At 44.7% G+C, this 17190-nt stretch overlaps 1 protein-coding gene across 2 annotated transcripts in view; it reads left to right on the top strand.

The window, feature by feature from the left end:
- LOC124797895 overlaps nucleotides 1-17190 on the top strand; it is a 119761-nt gene that overhangs the window by 72175 nt on the left and 30396 nt on the right. For both annotated transcript variants that reach the window (XM_047261011.1, XM_047261010.1), the window contains exons 3-4: nucleotides 10740-10982; nucleotides 15621-15866. In XM_047261011.1, the coding sequence (XP_047116967.1) occupies nucleotides 10740-10982; nucleotides 15621-15866 (489 nt within the window). The remainder of the gene's footprint in view (nucleotides 1-10739; nucleotides 10983-15620; nucleotides 15867-17190) is intronic.

Here is a 17190-nt window from a genome sequence, read left to right as displayed (position 1 = left end):
CTATCGGTAGTAGCCCGCCAGGCGATAACAGCGTCACGTAGTGAGGAATGAGTGCTGGTCAGACACATGCGTGGTACACGTATTATTAGAGAGCATGCTGTCCATGAGAAGGCGAGCGATCTATCTGAGCTCGGCCGAAGGCAGATCGTGACGGCCCAGAAACTCGACACTAGCATTTCGGAAACTTCCCGACTTGTCGGGTGTTCGAGATGTGGTGTCACCGCCAGACACCACACTTGCTAGGTGGTAGCCTTTAAATCGGCCGCGGTTCGTTAGTATACGTCGGACCCACGTGTCGCCACTATCAGTGATTGCAGACCGAGCGCCGCCACACGGCAGGTCTAGTCTATAGAGACTCCCTAGCACTCGCCCCAGCTGTACAGCCGACTTTGCTAGCGATGGTTCACTGTCTACATACAATCTCATTTGCTGAGACGACAGTTTAGCATAGCCTTCAGCTACGTCTTTTGCTACGACCTAGCAAGGCGCCATATTCAGTTACTATGAATGTATTCTGAACAGATAATATTGTGAATCATGTACCGTCAAGAGTGACGTTCATCATTAATGGATTAAAGTTAAGTATCAAACTAATTATGTCCGCTTTCTGAATTCTAATTCCTTGTCATGTTCCAGACCTCACGTCAGTATAGTTCTTCCCTCCTCACGCCAGCCTGCGTGAGCTAAAACGCGTGCATTTCGGCCTCCACTAGTGACACGGTGTTGGCTCTTCTGCCAACACAACACGAGGAGTGCTGTGGTGAGACTCTTCAACACCTGGGCAAACCAAAGTGAAACCACTTCATACTTCGTGGCATTGGCGAGCCACCCTTCATTACTTATGTCAGACGTCGTAGCCTGGGCAGACTGGTAAAACAGCACAGGCGGCGAACTGTGGAGAACTGACGTTAGACTTTAATGGCGGACAGAATACAAGTGTGTCTGAACAAATAGTGCACCGACACACTTAACGATGGGCCTCCGAAGCCGATGATCCATACGTGTGCCAATGTTAACACCATAACATCGGCAGCTACAACTTAAATGGACACGTGACCATTGGCGGTGGATGTTGGCGCATTGGCAGAGCGTTACATTGTCTGATGAATCCTGATACCTTCTTCATCATGTCGGTGGGACGGCACGAATCCAGGGGAACTACTCCTTGACACCCGTGTATTGTGTATTGAACCGGGGATCTAGAAACGACGGAAAAGCTTCCTCCCGCTGTAGCCCTCAGTGGTTCACAACTCCACAAATGGCCACAGCAGTCCACCCACCTCACCGCCGCCCCACACCGAACCCAGGGTTATTGTGCAGTTTGGCCCCGAGTGGATCCCCTCTGGAACATGTCATACCAGACGAGTGTAACCGCAAATGTTTGTGTGATAGAGTAACTATGGTGTATGCGTACGTGTAGACAGTGAATGTGCAGCAATCGCCGATATAGTGTAACTGAGGCGGAATAAGGTGAACCAGCCCACATTCGCTGAGACAGATGGAAAACCGACTTAAAAACCATCCACAGGCTGTCCGGCACACCGGACCTCGCCAGTAATCCGCCGGACGGATTCTTGCCGGTGACCGGCACGCCTTCCCGCTCGGGAAGCAGCGCGTTAGACTGCACGGCTAGCCGTGCGGGCTTTTGGCACATGTACTGCAGGACGGAAGCAAGGTGGCGGCGGCTCCATTAAGCTCTGGGGAACATTCACGTGGACATCCTTGGGTCCAGTGGAGCTCGTGCAAGACACCGTGATGGTCAAGGTGTACAGAACAATGGTTGCAGATGTACACCCCTTTTTTCCTGACTTCTTTCAATAAGATAATGCGCCGCCATGTCACAAGGCCAGGAGCGTGATGGAGTAACTTGAGGAATACAGTGGCGAGTTCCAACTGATGTGCTGGTCCCCCAACTCGCCGTATCTGAATGTGACGGAATACATCTGGGATGTCATTGAACGTGGCGTTAGAGTTCATTGCTCCCCTCACCGGAATTAACGGGAAATAGACGATGTATGTGGGCAGATGTGATGCCGACTCCCTCCAGCGACCTATAAAGGCCTCATTGCTTCCATGCCACGACGGTTCATCGCTGTTATCCGTGGCAAAGGTGGACATTCCGGCACCGCTACGATCGCAGGTTCGAATCCTGCCTCGGGCATGGATGTGTGTGACGTCCTTAGGTTAGTTAGGTTTAAGTAGTTCTAAGTTCTAGGGGACTGATGACCTCAGATGTTAAGTCCCATAGTGCTCACAGCCATTTTAACATTCCGGCTATTAGGTAGGTTCTCGTTATGTTCTGGCTGATCAGTGTACAGCCCGGACTTGGCTCCCTCTGATTTTCAACTCATTGCTGGCATGAATCACTGGCAAAGAGAACATCATTTTGGCACAGATAATGAGCAGCAGACGAGCAAAGAGGATCGGCGGAAAGCACAAGCAGGTGCCTTCTATGACGAGTGTTTGGAATTTGGTACAATTCTGTGACAATTGTCTAACTCGGAACGGCTACTTTGTAAAGACGTAGCTGGAAGGTATAGCTAAATGTTGCAAACTAAACATTTTTTATTTTCACTATGATTTCAATTTCACGACCGATCAGGTCTTTAAGTATCGCTCGTACTGTCTCAACAACAAGTCTAAGGCTGTAGGTATGCCACATTTTCTCCTTCGAAAGGTGCTGGACTCACGGTATCGTGGCAGAGCCTATTTGAAGGGGTGAAGAAAAGGGCGACATCCTGTGACAAATATGTTTTAGGAGAGTATGTACGTGAAGAGTAGCCAAAAGACACAATCCTCATTAAAAGGTTTCCTTACCAACAATTGCTCTTATTAACCTGTTCTGTGACCATTGTCGTCACACACCTTCAGGACCTCGCCCGACCCGTTTTCAGAGTGGGGGCAGCTTGGCTACACAAATGTGAAAGCATCGCTCCAGTGTTTCCTATACTCCCTTACGTTATTTATTGCGCTGTATACTTTTAGTTCCTCGTGTAGGTCTTCATTTATAACCAAGTCTTCCCTACAGCAGCCCATTACGTTTCGAATATAATTTAATGGACTGCAAAATAGGTCCTTTCCTCTTCGTAAATGTCCAAGTTTCGCTTCCGTATAGCAGTGTGGGAATCAACATTATTCTGCAAAATTTTATCCTTGTTTCCTTTCCTTGTCTTGTTGCTCAGAAGTTTTTGTATTGTAATATAAATCTTATTGCACTTAGTGGCTTCTGTTACGGTTTTCGTATCAGTGTAAAGAATTTGTGTACTTTCCAAATATTTGAAACGTGGCATTTTTAGAATACCTTGGATTGCGCACGGTCTTTATCCGGTAAGGCGTTAGATGTTGTCTTGCCTTTTTGATATCGACAGTCCACCACAGTCTTGAAAGAGCAGACGGAGTCATTTTCACTTCCTTGTAGAATAGCATTTAAAACATAAAACTGTGTAAGAATTGAAATAGAATCCAGTCGTTACTCCGTTCTTCCACCCCAAATTTGTACGCATGTTGCAGAGTGTGAGAACTGGGCAGCAATCTTGCTTCACCCTTTTGTTAGTCATAATTTATCTCATTGCAAGATATCCTATAAGTAGCGTTATAGCAGGAGCATTGAAATGCTGCAATCAGATGTGAAGGATATTCTCTTTCCTCCATTATCACCAACGATTCAGCCTTTGGCATATTATCTAAATCTTACTCTGTGCTCGTAAATGTCAAATCAATGTCACAGTTGAAATATTTACGATGTGTGTGTCAGTTCAGTTAGGATTGTGGTTATGGAAAATAAAAGCCATGGATTATCTTCACCAAATCACTGTATTTATTCAAAATAGTTTCCCCCTGAATCAAAGCAAGGTTAAAATCGTTTTAAAAGTGTTTTGAAACTGACACTGTAGTCCGTTTTTGGAACTGCATTTAGTACTGCAGTTCAATTTTCTTGGATTATAGTCCGGTTTTGGAATTGTATATAGTGCTGCAGCATAGTTTCTTGGATGTCCTCAATTATTGTATCGTAACTGTTCCCTTCCATTGCCAACTTCAGTATGGGGAACAAGAAATATTCTGGGTCCAAATCCGGCGAATACGGTGGTGGTGGTGAGGTGGTGGTGATAAGTTCCACCAAACTGCTGATGTCATCAGTCCCTAGGCTTCCTCACTATTTAATCCAAATTAAAGTAACTTACGCTAAGGACAACACACACACTCATGGCCGAGGGAGGACTCGAACCTCCGACGGGGGCAGCCGTGCAAACCGTGGCAAGGCGCCCAGACCGCACGTCTACCCCGCCCGGCGGGAATACGGTGGGTGATCCACGACTGCAATCTATCTGCTGGCCAAAAACGCGCACACAGTCTTCACTCTGTGGGCCGGGTTATTCTCGTGGAGGAGGGATCAGGAACAGGCCTCTCCGTACCCGGGTAAAATTCGAGAAATTCTCGAGCGCAAACGATGTATGATTAAAAAAAATTTGATGTTGTCTCGCTGCTACAACAAGATTGTAACAACTTTTCCCACACATCACCATTGTTAGACCAAACTGTAACAAATTTCCCCATACAGCACCATTGTTACATGAAATTGTAATAAACTGCCCTATGCATCGCAATATTACAGTGAAATTATAACTACTTGCCCCATACATCACCTTTTTACATGAACTTACAACAAATTGCCCCAAACATCAATATTGTTATATGAACTTGTAACAAATTGCCCCATACATCGCCATATTACAACAGAATTTGTAACAAATTGACCTATACATCGCTAAGTTACAGCAGAATTGAAACAAAGTATCCAATATGACACCATGTTACACAAAACTGTAACAAATTGCCCTATGTATCATGAATGCATGATGGATACTATTGGGGCAATAAAAGTCAGGTCTTAGCTTGGCTAAAATTGATACAACCGCAGTCAGAGTCCTATCATCAGGCTGCAGAATATATGGCAATCAAAGCCTCTCTGTCTGATACTGGAATATCCACAACACCAGACACAACTCTTTTGACTATTGTGCCTACCATTATCCTAGATACTATTGTGGGGTACTGACAGTCAGTGACTGCCATAACCAAATACTGCTGGGCCAGTTGACAAGGTGACTACCATTGCTGGAGATAAGATGGTGTTGTGGGGCAAAGGTGGGACATGATTACTACCATTACTTGGTTACTATTGTGAGGCAATGATGCTAAGTTAATGTGGCGACTGCCACCACCCTTCAATCGTGGTGATTTCTATTACTTCAAAAATACCACTGGTTTGTTAAATAGTAAAGAAAAATAGTATGCTGACAGTGAGTGTCAGCTGCTACACTTCAGATAGTATTAAAACACCAGAATCCAGCAGTGTGTGTGCCATAACATGGCAGTGGGTGTCAGCTACTAGATCTCAAATAGCACCCCAAGCATTATACAAAATTGTAAGATATTACCCCAGATATCACTGTTGTTGCATGAGATTGTAACAAATAACTCCATATATATCCATTGCTACATGAAATATTTGGAAATTGTCCCATACATCACAATTTTTACACAACATTGGTAACAAACTGCCCACACATCACCCACTGAGTGACTTATTCCAACAGGCTGTGGCTTGTTCTGACAAGCAAAAGTTATAATACAGCAAGTTAATACCTGTCATTGCCAGCATAGTCAATACCTTTTCCAACAACCAGAATGCTTAGTTATCGAGTTTATACACTACATATCTCAGCACAGCCTCCCCGAGATCATGTAGCTGCAGCCCCTTCCACCCCTCCCCATCCCTCCTCACTGCGTAAGACATATGAGATGTTATAAAATGTAGACTGGCACTAAAAGGAAAAGAATTTCTGAAAAAGAGGAACTTGTTAACATTGAATATAAATTTAAATGCTAGGAAGTCTCTTCTGAAGGTATTTTCTATGGTGTGTTGGCTACTATGGAAGTGAAATGTAAACAGTTCAGACAAGAAGGGAATATAAGCTTTTGGAATGTGGTGCTAGAGAAGAATGCTCTAGATTAGATGGTTACACTGAATAACTAATCAGGAGGTACTGAATAAAACTGGGGAAAAATAAATGTATGGGAAACTTGAGTAAAGGAGAGACTGATAACGAGGCATCAAGAAATTGTCAGTATGGTAATCGAGGGAAGTGTAGGGGTAACTAAATGTAGAGTGCAGGGGGGGGGGCAACACTTGACTTAAGTAAGATGGTTAAAATGGTTGGTTGGAGGAGTAGCTACACAGGGTTGACACTTTTTCACAGCACTGTCTAGTGTAGAGAGCTTCATCAATTTAGTCTTTGGAACCAAAGACCACAGCAACTACATATCCAATGCCTGGTGCCAGGTAATCTCTAGGTCAGCCACGGAACGACCGACACAACGGCTTGCTTCCCATTAATCGGTACAGGAGTTACAAACGTGATAATCCACAGTGGAGTATGTATTAGTTGTCAAAATTACACAGCATGTTGGACAGCGACAACAGGTGAGGAAAGGACGCTGCCTGAAATTACGTTAGTGGCCAGGGCAGGTAATCGGCCACTGGGCAGAAAATTCTGCTAGTACACTTGAATCTGAAACACGGTAATATAGTTAACTTCACCCAAAAGAACACTGCCTGAATTTACGTTAGTGCCCAGAGCAGGTAACCAGAACACTAACGACCACAAGGCAGAAAATTCCACTGGTGCACTCTAATTGTAGTCAACCAAAATAGTTAATTACACCGCATGGCGGATAATTTACGGAAATACAAACACTCGGTGTTGCTCACACGAAACCCTCTCCAACAGCGAACCACCGGAACGAACCATACAACATGAATGGACGTGGCTTGGGTACTTGAAACCACTACTCAGCTTTGACGACCTGGGCCGGTGAACCACGAAGCTCGTAGCGATCGGACAGCTCCACACACGCTCCGACACTGCGCAGGGACCGGCAGTGGACCCAACCGACTGCACCCCGCGGAGATATCTTCCTTGGTCCGCACCAACCGACCGACTGCCTGCTGGTCGGTCCGCGACTGCTGCTCCGTCGCGACTGCACTGCTGGTTCGTCTCCCACTCACTTCCAGACACACGACGGCGGAAATACTGGGTAATTTCCAAGAATGAATGCCTATCGAAGTTGCGGTGTCCAAACGATACATATCGAGCGTGCGATCGTAAATCGATCATGCGACTCTGGTGGCGGGCGTTGTGATGACTTACTTGTGATCGTCATTTTTACCTGTTTCCCGTCGCTCCCTTATTTGCTCTAAATTACATACCTCCGCGTATTATTTGTGAGTTGCTAGGGAATCCCAGACGACTTACGTGGTTAGTGAGTTTGATTGTCTGGCATTCTTGACGTTTCTCCGGCGGATTCTCTCACATGGAAAAATCTAATTCCATGTTTATCCAGCGTAGGAAATAGTTTGACTTTTTTTCGCAATTATGGAGTACTATTGGACGAGGAAAGGAGGAACTGTGTAGACTGTGGCGGTGCGAAGTGTTTAAAATTTCGTAAGAACAGTGCCGATGCTGAAATACCGTTTACAATTTCATTGCGGACAGTGCGGAAAACGAACGAGTATCAGGAAGAATACATGGTTCGACTCTTCCAAATTATCCATCCAGACCACCGTAATGAACTTTCACATGATTCCAACACCGACGACGAGTGAAGTAAGTTGTCTCCTTTGCAATTAAAAGTATTTTTGTAACGCTCTTCTTTTGTCGTTGCTGTAGCGACCACCGTAAACATACTCATAACGCCCGCCACCAGAGTCGCATAATCGCTTTACGATCGCACGTTCGATATGTATCGTTCGGACCCCGCCACTTCGATAGACAATCATTCTTGGAAATTATCAAATACTGGCTCGGACCGAGCCATTCAGAGGAAACACACCCACCGGCTAAGCGACATCCCTGCACCAAGAAAGGACCGACCCAAGTTCCCCAAGATGGTAATTGAAGAGGCCCAGAAGCGCTCAGAGAACCAGTTACACGTCGCCCAATGAGACGACCGACCTCTCAGAGCCAATACGCAGGCAACATTTAAAATAACTTGTCAATCAAATCACACAACTACACACAGAACCTGACAAACACTTGCACGAAGACCTGTTCGATACCCAACAGTAACTAAGCACGCACAAAGACAAATCGAGAGTGTGGTGTCACCGCCAGACACCACACTTGCTAGGTGGTAGCCTTTAAATCGGCCGCGGTCCGTTAGTATACGTCGGACCCGCGTGTCGCCACTATCAGTGATTGCAGACCGAGCACCGCCACACGGCAGGTCTAGAGAGACTTCCTAACACTCGCCCCAGTTGTACAGCCGACTTTGCTAGCGATGGTTCACTGACAAATTACGCTCTCATTTGCCGAGACGATAGTTAGCGTAGCCTTCAGCTACGTCATTTGCTACGACCTAGCAAGGCGCCATTACCAGTTACTATTGATGCTGTAAAACATGTACCGTCAACAGCGATGTTCACCAATTATGGATTAAAGTTAAGTATTCCAGCAGCTACGTACGTTTATTGTTAGTCTTATTTCCTTGACCTGTTCCAGACCTCACGCCAGCCTGCGTGAGCTAAAACGCGTTCCTTTCGGCTTCCTCTCATAGTGGGTTGGCTCTCTTGCCAATCCACAACAGAGAGTCGACGCACGCACATACACACACACGCACACATATAGCCGACTCATGAACGATCTGCGAGCCAAAAGGCGTCGTCCGGTAGGACGACCGACCGACGATCCACCAACACCGTGGCCCGGCTCAAGTGATACGTGGCGGCAATGATCGGGCGAGCCATGTCTACGCAGACCTCACTGCTGCTCCAACCCGAGTGCACTAGTGGAGCACTGCAACTCCCAAACTGGCAGGTCCGGACTGCGCTCCAGACGCTTTCCAGCTGACTGGCAGCCCGAACTCGCGACGCGAACTCGCAACCCGAACTCGCTTAAGACAGACAACGACCGGGAAGTAATAGCAGTCGAGCAAAGATTCTACGAAAGGGGATATATCGATATGTGCTGCTAGCGCCGGTCACGGTCAGGCGATGCAGTAACTCAGTGATAATAGTAATTCAAATTAACGTAGTGAGGTGGAAGTACGTTAAAAACATCCTACTAGCCAAACTTAGCGGTCTAAATTTCTCACCAAGTGCAGTGCAATGGCTTCGCTCATACATGACGTCTCGTCAGCAACGCGTCCTGTCTGGGAATATAAAGTCACAATGGCGGCAGGTAGTGTCAGGCGTTCCCCAAGGCTCAGTGTTAGGTCCTATACTCTTCTCTCTGTATGTCAATGATGTGTCATCGGTTCTGACGTATTGCAAATATCATATGTATGCTGATGACCTTCAGTTGTATCTAAGTGCGAAACCAAGCAATCTTAAGAAAGCTATTGAAAATTTCAATACTGACCTCGATGCACTATCAAAATGGGCACAGGACATAGGACTAAAACTAAAACCATCTAAAACCCAAGCGGTACTTGTTGGTCACTCTAAGCTCATTAGCCCAAAACATCGGGAATCCGTACCATCTCTTATCCTAAATAGAACAAATATTAACTTCTCTCCCTCAGCAAAGAGCTTGGGAGTAATAATAGATGAAAATCTAAATTGGACAGAGCATGTAACTGCAGTGTGCAAAAAAAGCATCAGCATCCCTTCATGTCCTACAAAAATATAAAAAACTCTTCCCTTTCGATCTGAAAAAGAAATTAGTACAAACGTTTATACTCCCAATCATTGAGTACAGCGATATTATCCTACAAGGCCACTCAGGAAAATTGGCGACGTCTGGAACTGGTCATGAACGCCTGCGTCCGATATATCTGTGACGTTCGACTTTTTGATCACTTTTCACGAGCATATGCAAAATTGTCCTGGCTGCGTGCAGACAAACGCAGACATTTCCATACACTCTGTCTCATCTACTGCCTCATAAATGTGCACTGTCCCTCATATCTCTCCTCGTCCTTAACGCTTATGTCGGAATAACATGACAGAAACAGACGTTCCCATCATAATAAAATCCTCTCTGTTCCACTGCATCGCTCAATCACCTTCTCCAAGTCCTTTACAGTAGCAGGAACCCGACTCTGGAATAACCTCCCTCGCTATGTTAGAGAACTTAAAAACATGTCCGGCTTCAAAGAACAGTTAATGATGTATCTACTTCAGCAACAGTAATGCCTTCCTCTGTACATGAATGCACTTCACCTCATTACTTCCCTCTTTCCCCCTCCTACAATCTCCCTTCCCCAAAACTCGCTATACTAGTAAACATCTACTTTACACACCAAGATATTAATGTACATCTGCACAAATCTTCATTACTATTGCCAATTTTTCTCATGTTTATCATTATTATTTGATTTTGTTTTTTATTGCTATTATTATTGCTTTTATCATAAATTGTATGTATAGCACCTGTTGTAAAAATACTGCCACCATTTACTTTATTAGGTCTTAGTCATTTCTCTTTATTCATATTGTCACTAGAGTAATCTAATTTTCTTATTTAAACTATTGTCATGATGTAACTCTGATGTGTGAAATGCTGCATGTGTGGCACACTGGTCCGATGTAAGAGAGGGCCTGATGACCCTAATCTGATAAGGTTAAATAAATAAATAAATAAAATACATGATGGAGGGAACACGAGCCAGGCACGGCTCAGCATCTATTGGTCCCCGAGAGTAGAAGTTAAATGAGTCCCTGTCCGCTTGTGTGGCAGATGTCGGTGGGTGTGAGCATCGAGAAGCTGGAGGTGGTGGGCAGATACACACTGCGCGCCTGGCTGTCGGGCTCGCATGGCCCCTACACAGTCACCATGACTGGAGTCCAGGTGGAGGGCCTCGCCATGCTGGAAGTGCAGCGTGACGGCAGCCTGGCTGCCGAGGAGATACAGATGGACATCTCCTTCAGTGACATCGACATGAACTTCGAGAACCTCGGCTTCATGGGCACTGTCTTCCAGGTAAGTGAGGCGTTCACTGTTCTGTACTAGTACTCGTGGAACAGCTGTCTGAAGTGATAATCGGGTAACATGGTTGTCTTTTGTGCAAGAAATGTAATGTAAAGCAGCAATGCCTACTCACAGGTCATCTGGGGCATGCACACACACACACACACACACACACACACACACCGGGTGTCCCTCCTGTCAGTCTGTGACGCGCGATTTTTGTGATGTTTTGGCAGATATTTGCAAATTTTTTTTTTTTTTTTGCAGTCACCCCAAACAAATACATCTTTCATGCGAAACCCAGTGGGACAGAAGGTGTTGATTTCTTTCCTGTTACAAACAAAATGGTTTTTAAATTGGAATTCTGCCTGCCTGTTCGAAAGAGTTGTCACACTTTTTTTAGGTATGGTGTAGATTCTGCCCCTGTTCAAGTTCAGGGTCGTGGCTAATCGGTAGAATTTGTTTCTGTATCTACTATATCCCAGTCTGTAATGCTGTTTGACGGACATAGCCCTTACATCTGTCCCTGACATCAGCCATTCCGAACATAAAATTTTGATTCTGTGCTGTTATCAGAATACGATTTCAACGTCATTGAATGTGGATGTACACATAACGATATCGTTAATGACACATTCCATCTAAAAAATGGTCCAACAAGTTGTCCCTAACTTGCAGGCCGAATAATTCACAACAAGGACAAGGTTTCTCCGTAGACATTGATCACTTTACACACTGGATATGGAAGAATCTTTGTTGCGAGAGGTAGGTGATCAGTGTGACATGTCAATCATATGGTCAATCCTTCTCGAGCAGTAAACGAAGGATGTGTTGCAATGAGTGGCAATCACGTTGGACACATACAACGTCAGAGAGTTAGTTGTGATGGGGCAAAATGGCTTATCTCAACAAGTGTATGTTTCTGCATATATGTTTGTGGGACTTTTTTCTGGTAGTGACCCTACTATCTGCTGTAAGAGTATGAGACACTTTTTTGAAGCTCTCTGTATGTATCGTGTCAAAAAAGTGTGGAATATACTGAGAGATGATACTATCGTTACAATAAAAACAAGGCCAATAAACATGAATGTGGAAATGTATACTTATGAGATCCAACCAGTTGGCCACAAGAGTGAGAGGTCCTTTCGTGAAAGTTGTTCACATGGGTGCTCAGCGTGACTTCCAGCTGTAGCAATGCACCCTTCTGCCCTTCACAGTAAGGAATCACACACTCAACACTCATTGAAGGTGACTCGGTTGTAATTTTATGCACAGGCATACACGGTGGACTACAGGCATACACGGTGGACTCGATCTTTGCTATATGCGTAACGCTGAATGGAAAAGCGCTGGCAAATTGATCTGAATGACGAGGAATGGGGAACGGTGGAGGTCAAGGTGTGAGGCTGCGTCAAACAATCCAGTGATCCTGAAATGTCATGGTCAAAAGTTGATGCATATGTTGTGAGTATGTGCTGGTGCACCATTGCGCTTGAATCATATCTGCGGTCTTTGCTGACATAGTAGATCCTCTGGCAAGGTAGGTATTACTTTAATGAAAAATCCTGATAATTGACCCAAATCGACATCTGCGGTAGTACACAATGCAGTGTTAAGATATCGCCAAGAACGCTTGCCTATATTTTGATTGAGATTGCACGGCTGTTTTCATCATAGAACCCACGATGATTATGAAAATTCACAAACAATCTCTTGTAAATGGCACTGCATTTGTAAATAGAAAGTGAGACGAAAACAATGGATCTGCACCACCTTTTTACAAGTGCCACTGACAAACCGCAATCTGCCACGGTGACCTTGTGGCCTGAAGGACATGATATAGTAGGTTAAGGCAATTTCACCATCTGCTGCCAATAATCACGCATTGGTTCCAGAATTTAGAACTTTCATCAGTTGAATATAGCCCATGATCTTCAATCACAGGCGTGAGGACTGAGCGAGGTCTTCCACTGTGTGCCTTTCTGGCTGCTAGAGAAGCTGCTATACTCGGCCAGACTGCTTGTGCTGGTGTTCTGCGGCGTTTGTATATAACCTGCTTTCTCAGCGCAGTCCAGTAGAAAGCACAGTGGTTCCAGTCGTGAACGGGGCAATTCGTCTTGCGTACACTGTTCAATTTATCAGTGCATGTGTAGGGGTTATTTCAAGGTCATATTGTACGTTGAAGTGAAAGCCGCAATGAAAACGGTTTAAGAAATTGCAGAACTTTCGTGAAAAAGTTTTTGATATATAGTACAGGAAAGAGCTGCAAGATGTATACATAGCAGCATATTTTCATTTCGCAGATGTGCACGTTAGAACATATTGCATTTACTTTGCTTATTGTTTTGTTTTTTATTTTAGACTAAAGAAATTTTATTTTCAGATTCTTTCATTCCGTGCTTCAGGATTTGAAGTCATAAGTATTTGTCAAAATCGCCATCAGATACCAACCATATTAACGTCTTTCAGAGCAGCGTAAATACCGAGCACAAGAAATTATTAATTTCGGAAGCCGAAGCGGAAATAACGGGCGAGTTTTGTAATAATTCAAAGCAGTATTTAAAGATAAATTACTCTCCTCAGACTCAAATGACTACGAAACAACTGCTTGCAGAATTATATAAATTTAATGGTGAAATTTTTGTATTCGCTTGATTACGTATTGTAAAATATTGAATAACCTACTAAGTATTAATAAGGTCATTCAGTGGTCATACAACATTTTCACTGAGATGTTCCGGGTGATCAAAAAGTTAGTATAAATATGAAAACTGAACAAATCACAGAATAATGTAGATAATGAGGTAGAAATTGACACACATGCTTGGAATGGCATGGGGTTTTATTAGAACCGAAAATATACAAAAGTTCAAAAAATGTCCGACAGATGGCGCTTCATCTGATCAGAATAGCACTAATTAGCATAACAAAGCAAGACAAAGCAAAGGTGATGTTCTTTACAGGAAATGCTCAATATGTCCACCATCATTCCTCAACAATAGCTGTAGTCGAGGAATAATGTTGTGAACAGCACTGTAAAGCACGTCCGGAGTTATGGTGAGGCATTGGCATCGGATGTTGTCTTTCAGCATCCCTAGAGATGTCGGTCGATCACGATACACTTGCGACTTCAGGTAACCCCAAAGCCAATAATCGCACGGACTGAGGTCTGGGGACCTGGGAGGCCAAGCATGACGAAAGTGGCGGCTGAGCAAACGATCGTCACCAAACGACGCCGGCCGCGATGGCTAAGCGGTTCTAGGCGCTGCAGTGCGGAACCGCGCTGCTGCTACGGTCGCAGGTTCGAATCCTGCCTCGGGCATGGATGTGGGTGATGTCTTTAGTATTAAATAGTTCTAAGTATAGGGGACTGATGACCTAAGATGTTGAGTCCCATAGTGCTCAGAACCATTTGAACCATTTGAACCAAACGACGCGCGCAAGAGATCTTTCACGCGACTAGCAATATGGGGTGGAGCGCCATCCTGCATAAACATCGTACGTTCCAGCAGGTGTTTATCAGCCAGGCTGAGGATGATGCGATTCTTAACATACCGGCGTACCTCTCACCCGTTACGGTAGCAGTTACAAAACCAGAATCACGCATTTCCTCGAAGAAAAAAAGGCCCGATAACGGTAGATGTGGTAAATCCAATCCATACCGTGACCTTCTCATCGTGCAGTGGAGTTTCCACGACAGCTCTAGGATTAGCGGTAGCCCAAATTCTGCAGTTGTGGGCGTTGACAGACCTTCGTCGGTCCACAACACGTTACTCAACCAATCGTCATCTTCCGCCATCTTTTGCAACGCCCCCACCGCAAATGCCCTCCGCTTCACTAAATCGCCAGGTAACAGTTCATGATGCCGATGGATTTTGTACGGATAGCATCGGAGGGTACGCCTAAGTGGCAACCAAACAGTAGTGTATGGAATGCCGGTGCGACGTGCGACTGCACGAGCGCTGACTTCCCCGTGCATAGACGAACCCGCTACACTCTCCATTTCTTCCTGAACTGTCTGAGCAGCATTACGCCTTGTGCTCGGTCGGCCACTACGGGTCTATCGTCTAAACACCCCGTGGCTTCGAACTTCGAAATCATTCTCGCCACAGCTGCATTTGTCAACGGACCTTTACACGTTCGAATCCCCTTCCTATGGCGATAGGATGGTAACGCTGAACTAGCACATTCCCCATTCTGATAATACAGCTTCACCAAAAGCGCCTTTGCAGGTAATGTCAACATGCTGCGACTGCTGGCGCATCTGATTCTCTCTCATTGCAGCTCCTTTTATACACGATCGTCATGCGCAGTCACTGACGTTTTGCTGTCCAGCGCCATCTGTGGGACATTTTGTGAACTTTGTTTTTTTCATTGGTTCTAATAAAATCCCATGTCATTCCAAGCATGTGTGTCAATTTTTACCTCTCTATCTACATTATTCCGTGGTTTATTAAGTTTTCAAATTTATACTGTCTTTTTGATCACCCGGTATAAACGAGATGCTTATGGCAGTAATAGAAGTTTATCGTCTAATGCGTTGTTCGAGATCGGGCGACGCAGGAAGATGTATTACCCATGTTTGTAATGTCGCCATTAGATACTAGAAATCGTTTCACCTGGGATTCTGTCTTATGAATTTGTCCGCAGGGAATCCTGAACTCAGTGGGTACGTTCATCTTCGACAGCATCAAGCCCTTCATCTTGAAAGAGGTCAACAAGAACGTGCGTGGCGACATCAACAAGAATGTCGCCAAAATTCCGCAGCGCTTCCCCAATTCTATCTCTCCGTTTGACACGGCCATGTTCGACGTCCGAAAGAAGATTCGGGAGATGGGCTACGATCCCATGGGAGTGCCCAACTTCACCTGGGAGGGCGGACACGGAACAGTTGTGGTAAGTAAACTACCTACTAAACTCAAGAGGGGTTGCGGATCGAGAGAGCACTGGGCTGGTGGTTGCTTGTTTATTGTTGTCATTAGTGTTACCGCGACTATTCTTGCAGTGTCAGTATAGTAAATTACCTCTTTTTTCTTTGTTGTGATCTATTTTTGCAATATTTTTTCCTCGTGTTGAGAAATTATGATTTTATTTCTGTAGTATATTCTTTTCCTAATGACATATATTTTTTGCGTCACTAATGATGAAAATTTAATGCTCGCGTTTTTATTTTCTATTGCACTTAGTTTCAGGATATGGACGCTGTTGGCATCATCGTGTTGCATTTTTCAACATTAAAATTAATCAGGAATGCACATTCTTAGAAGGTATCAGACAGATGGATGTGAGGAAACAGGTTACGAATTACCTAGAAGAAACAAGTGTACTGTGAACTAATGTCGCGATATGGATGACTTGGAGAAGGGAGAAACGCAAATCACTGAGATAAAGAGATTCCGAGAACCCTATCATAGACGTGGACAGAAATGAAGGCGTATTTCACTGCCTCAGGACTTTCTCACGAAATTTCGATCGCCAACTTTCTCTTCAGAGTGTGAAAATATTATGTTGTCGCTCACCTACAAGGGGAGAAAGGATCAGCTCGGACATAAAGAAAGCTTTGACACAGTTGACTGGAATACTCTCAATGAAATTCTGAGGGCGGCAGGGGTGAAACACAGGCAGCGAATGACTATGTACAACTTGTACAGAAACCAGACGGCAATTATTGGAGTGGAGGGGTATGAAAGGGAAGCGGTGGTTAAGAAGGGATGAGACAGGGTTGTAGCCTATCCCCGACGTTATTCAATGTGTACATTGAGCAAGCAGTAAAGGAAACCATAGAAAAATTTGGCGTAGGAATTAAAGTCCAGGGAGAAGAAATATAAACTTTGAGGTTTTCCAATGACATTTTAATTCTGTCAAGAAACAGCAAAGGACTAGGAAGAGCAGTTGAACGGAATGGGCAGTGTCTTGAAAGGAGGGTATGAGATTGACATCAACAAAAGCAAGCCGGTCGGTGTGGCCGAGCGGTTCTAGGCGCTTCAGTCTGGAACCACGCGACCGCTACGGTCGCAGGTTCGAATCCTGCCTCGGGCATGGATGTGTGTGATGTCCTTAGTTTAGTTAGGTTTAAGTACTTTTAAGTTGTAGGGGACTGATGACTTCAGATGTTAAGTCCCATAGTGTTCAGAGCCATTTTTTCAAGAAAAGCGAAACAAGGATAATGTAACGTAGTCGAATTAAATCATGTGACGCTGAGAAAATTATATTAGGAAAT

The sequence above is a fragment of the Schistocerca piceifrons genome, chromosome 5 (genome assembly GCF_021461385.2).
Source record: "Schistocerca piceifrons isolate TAMUIC-IGC-003096 chromosome 5, iqSchPice1.1, whole genome shotgun sequence".
NCBI lineage: Eukaryota > Metazoa > Arthropoda > Insecta > Orthoptera > Acrididae > Schistocerca > Schistocerca piceifrons.
This window is presented reverse-complemented; position numbering and strand designations above follow the sequence as displayed.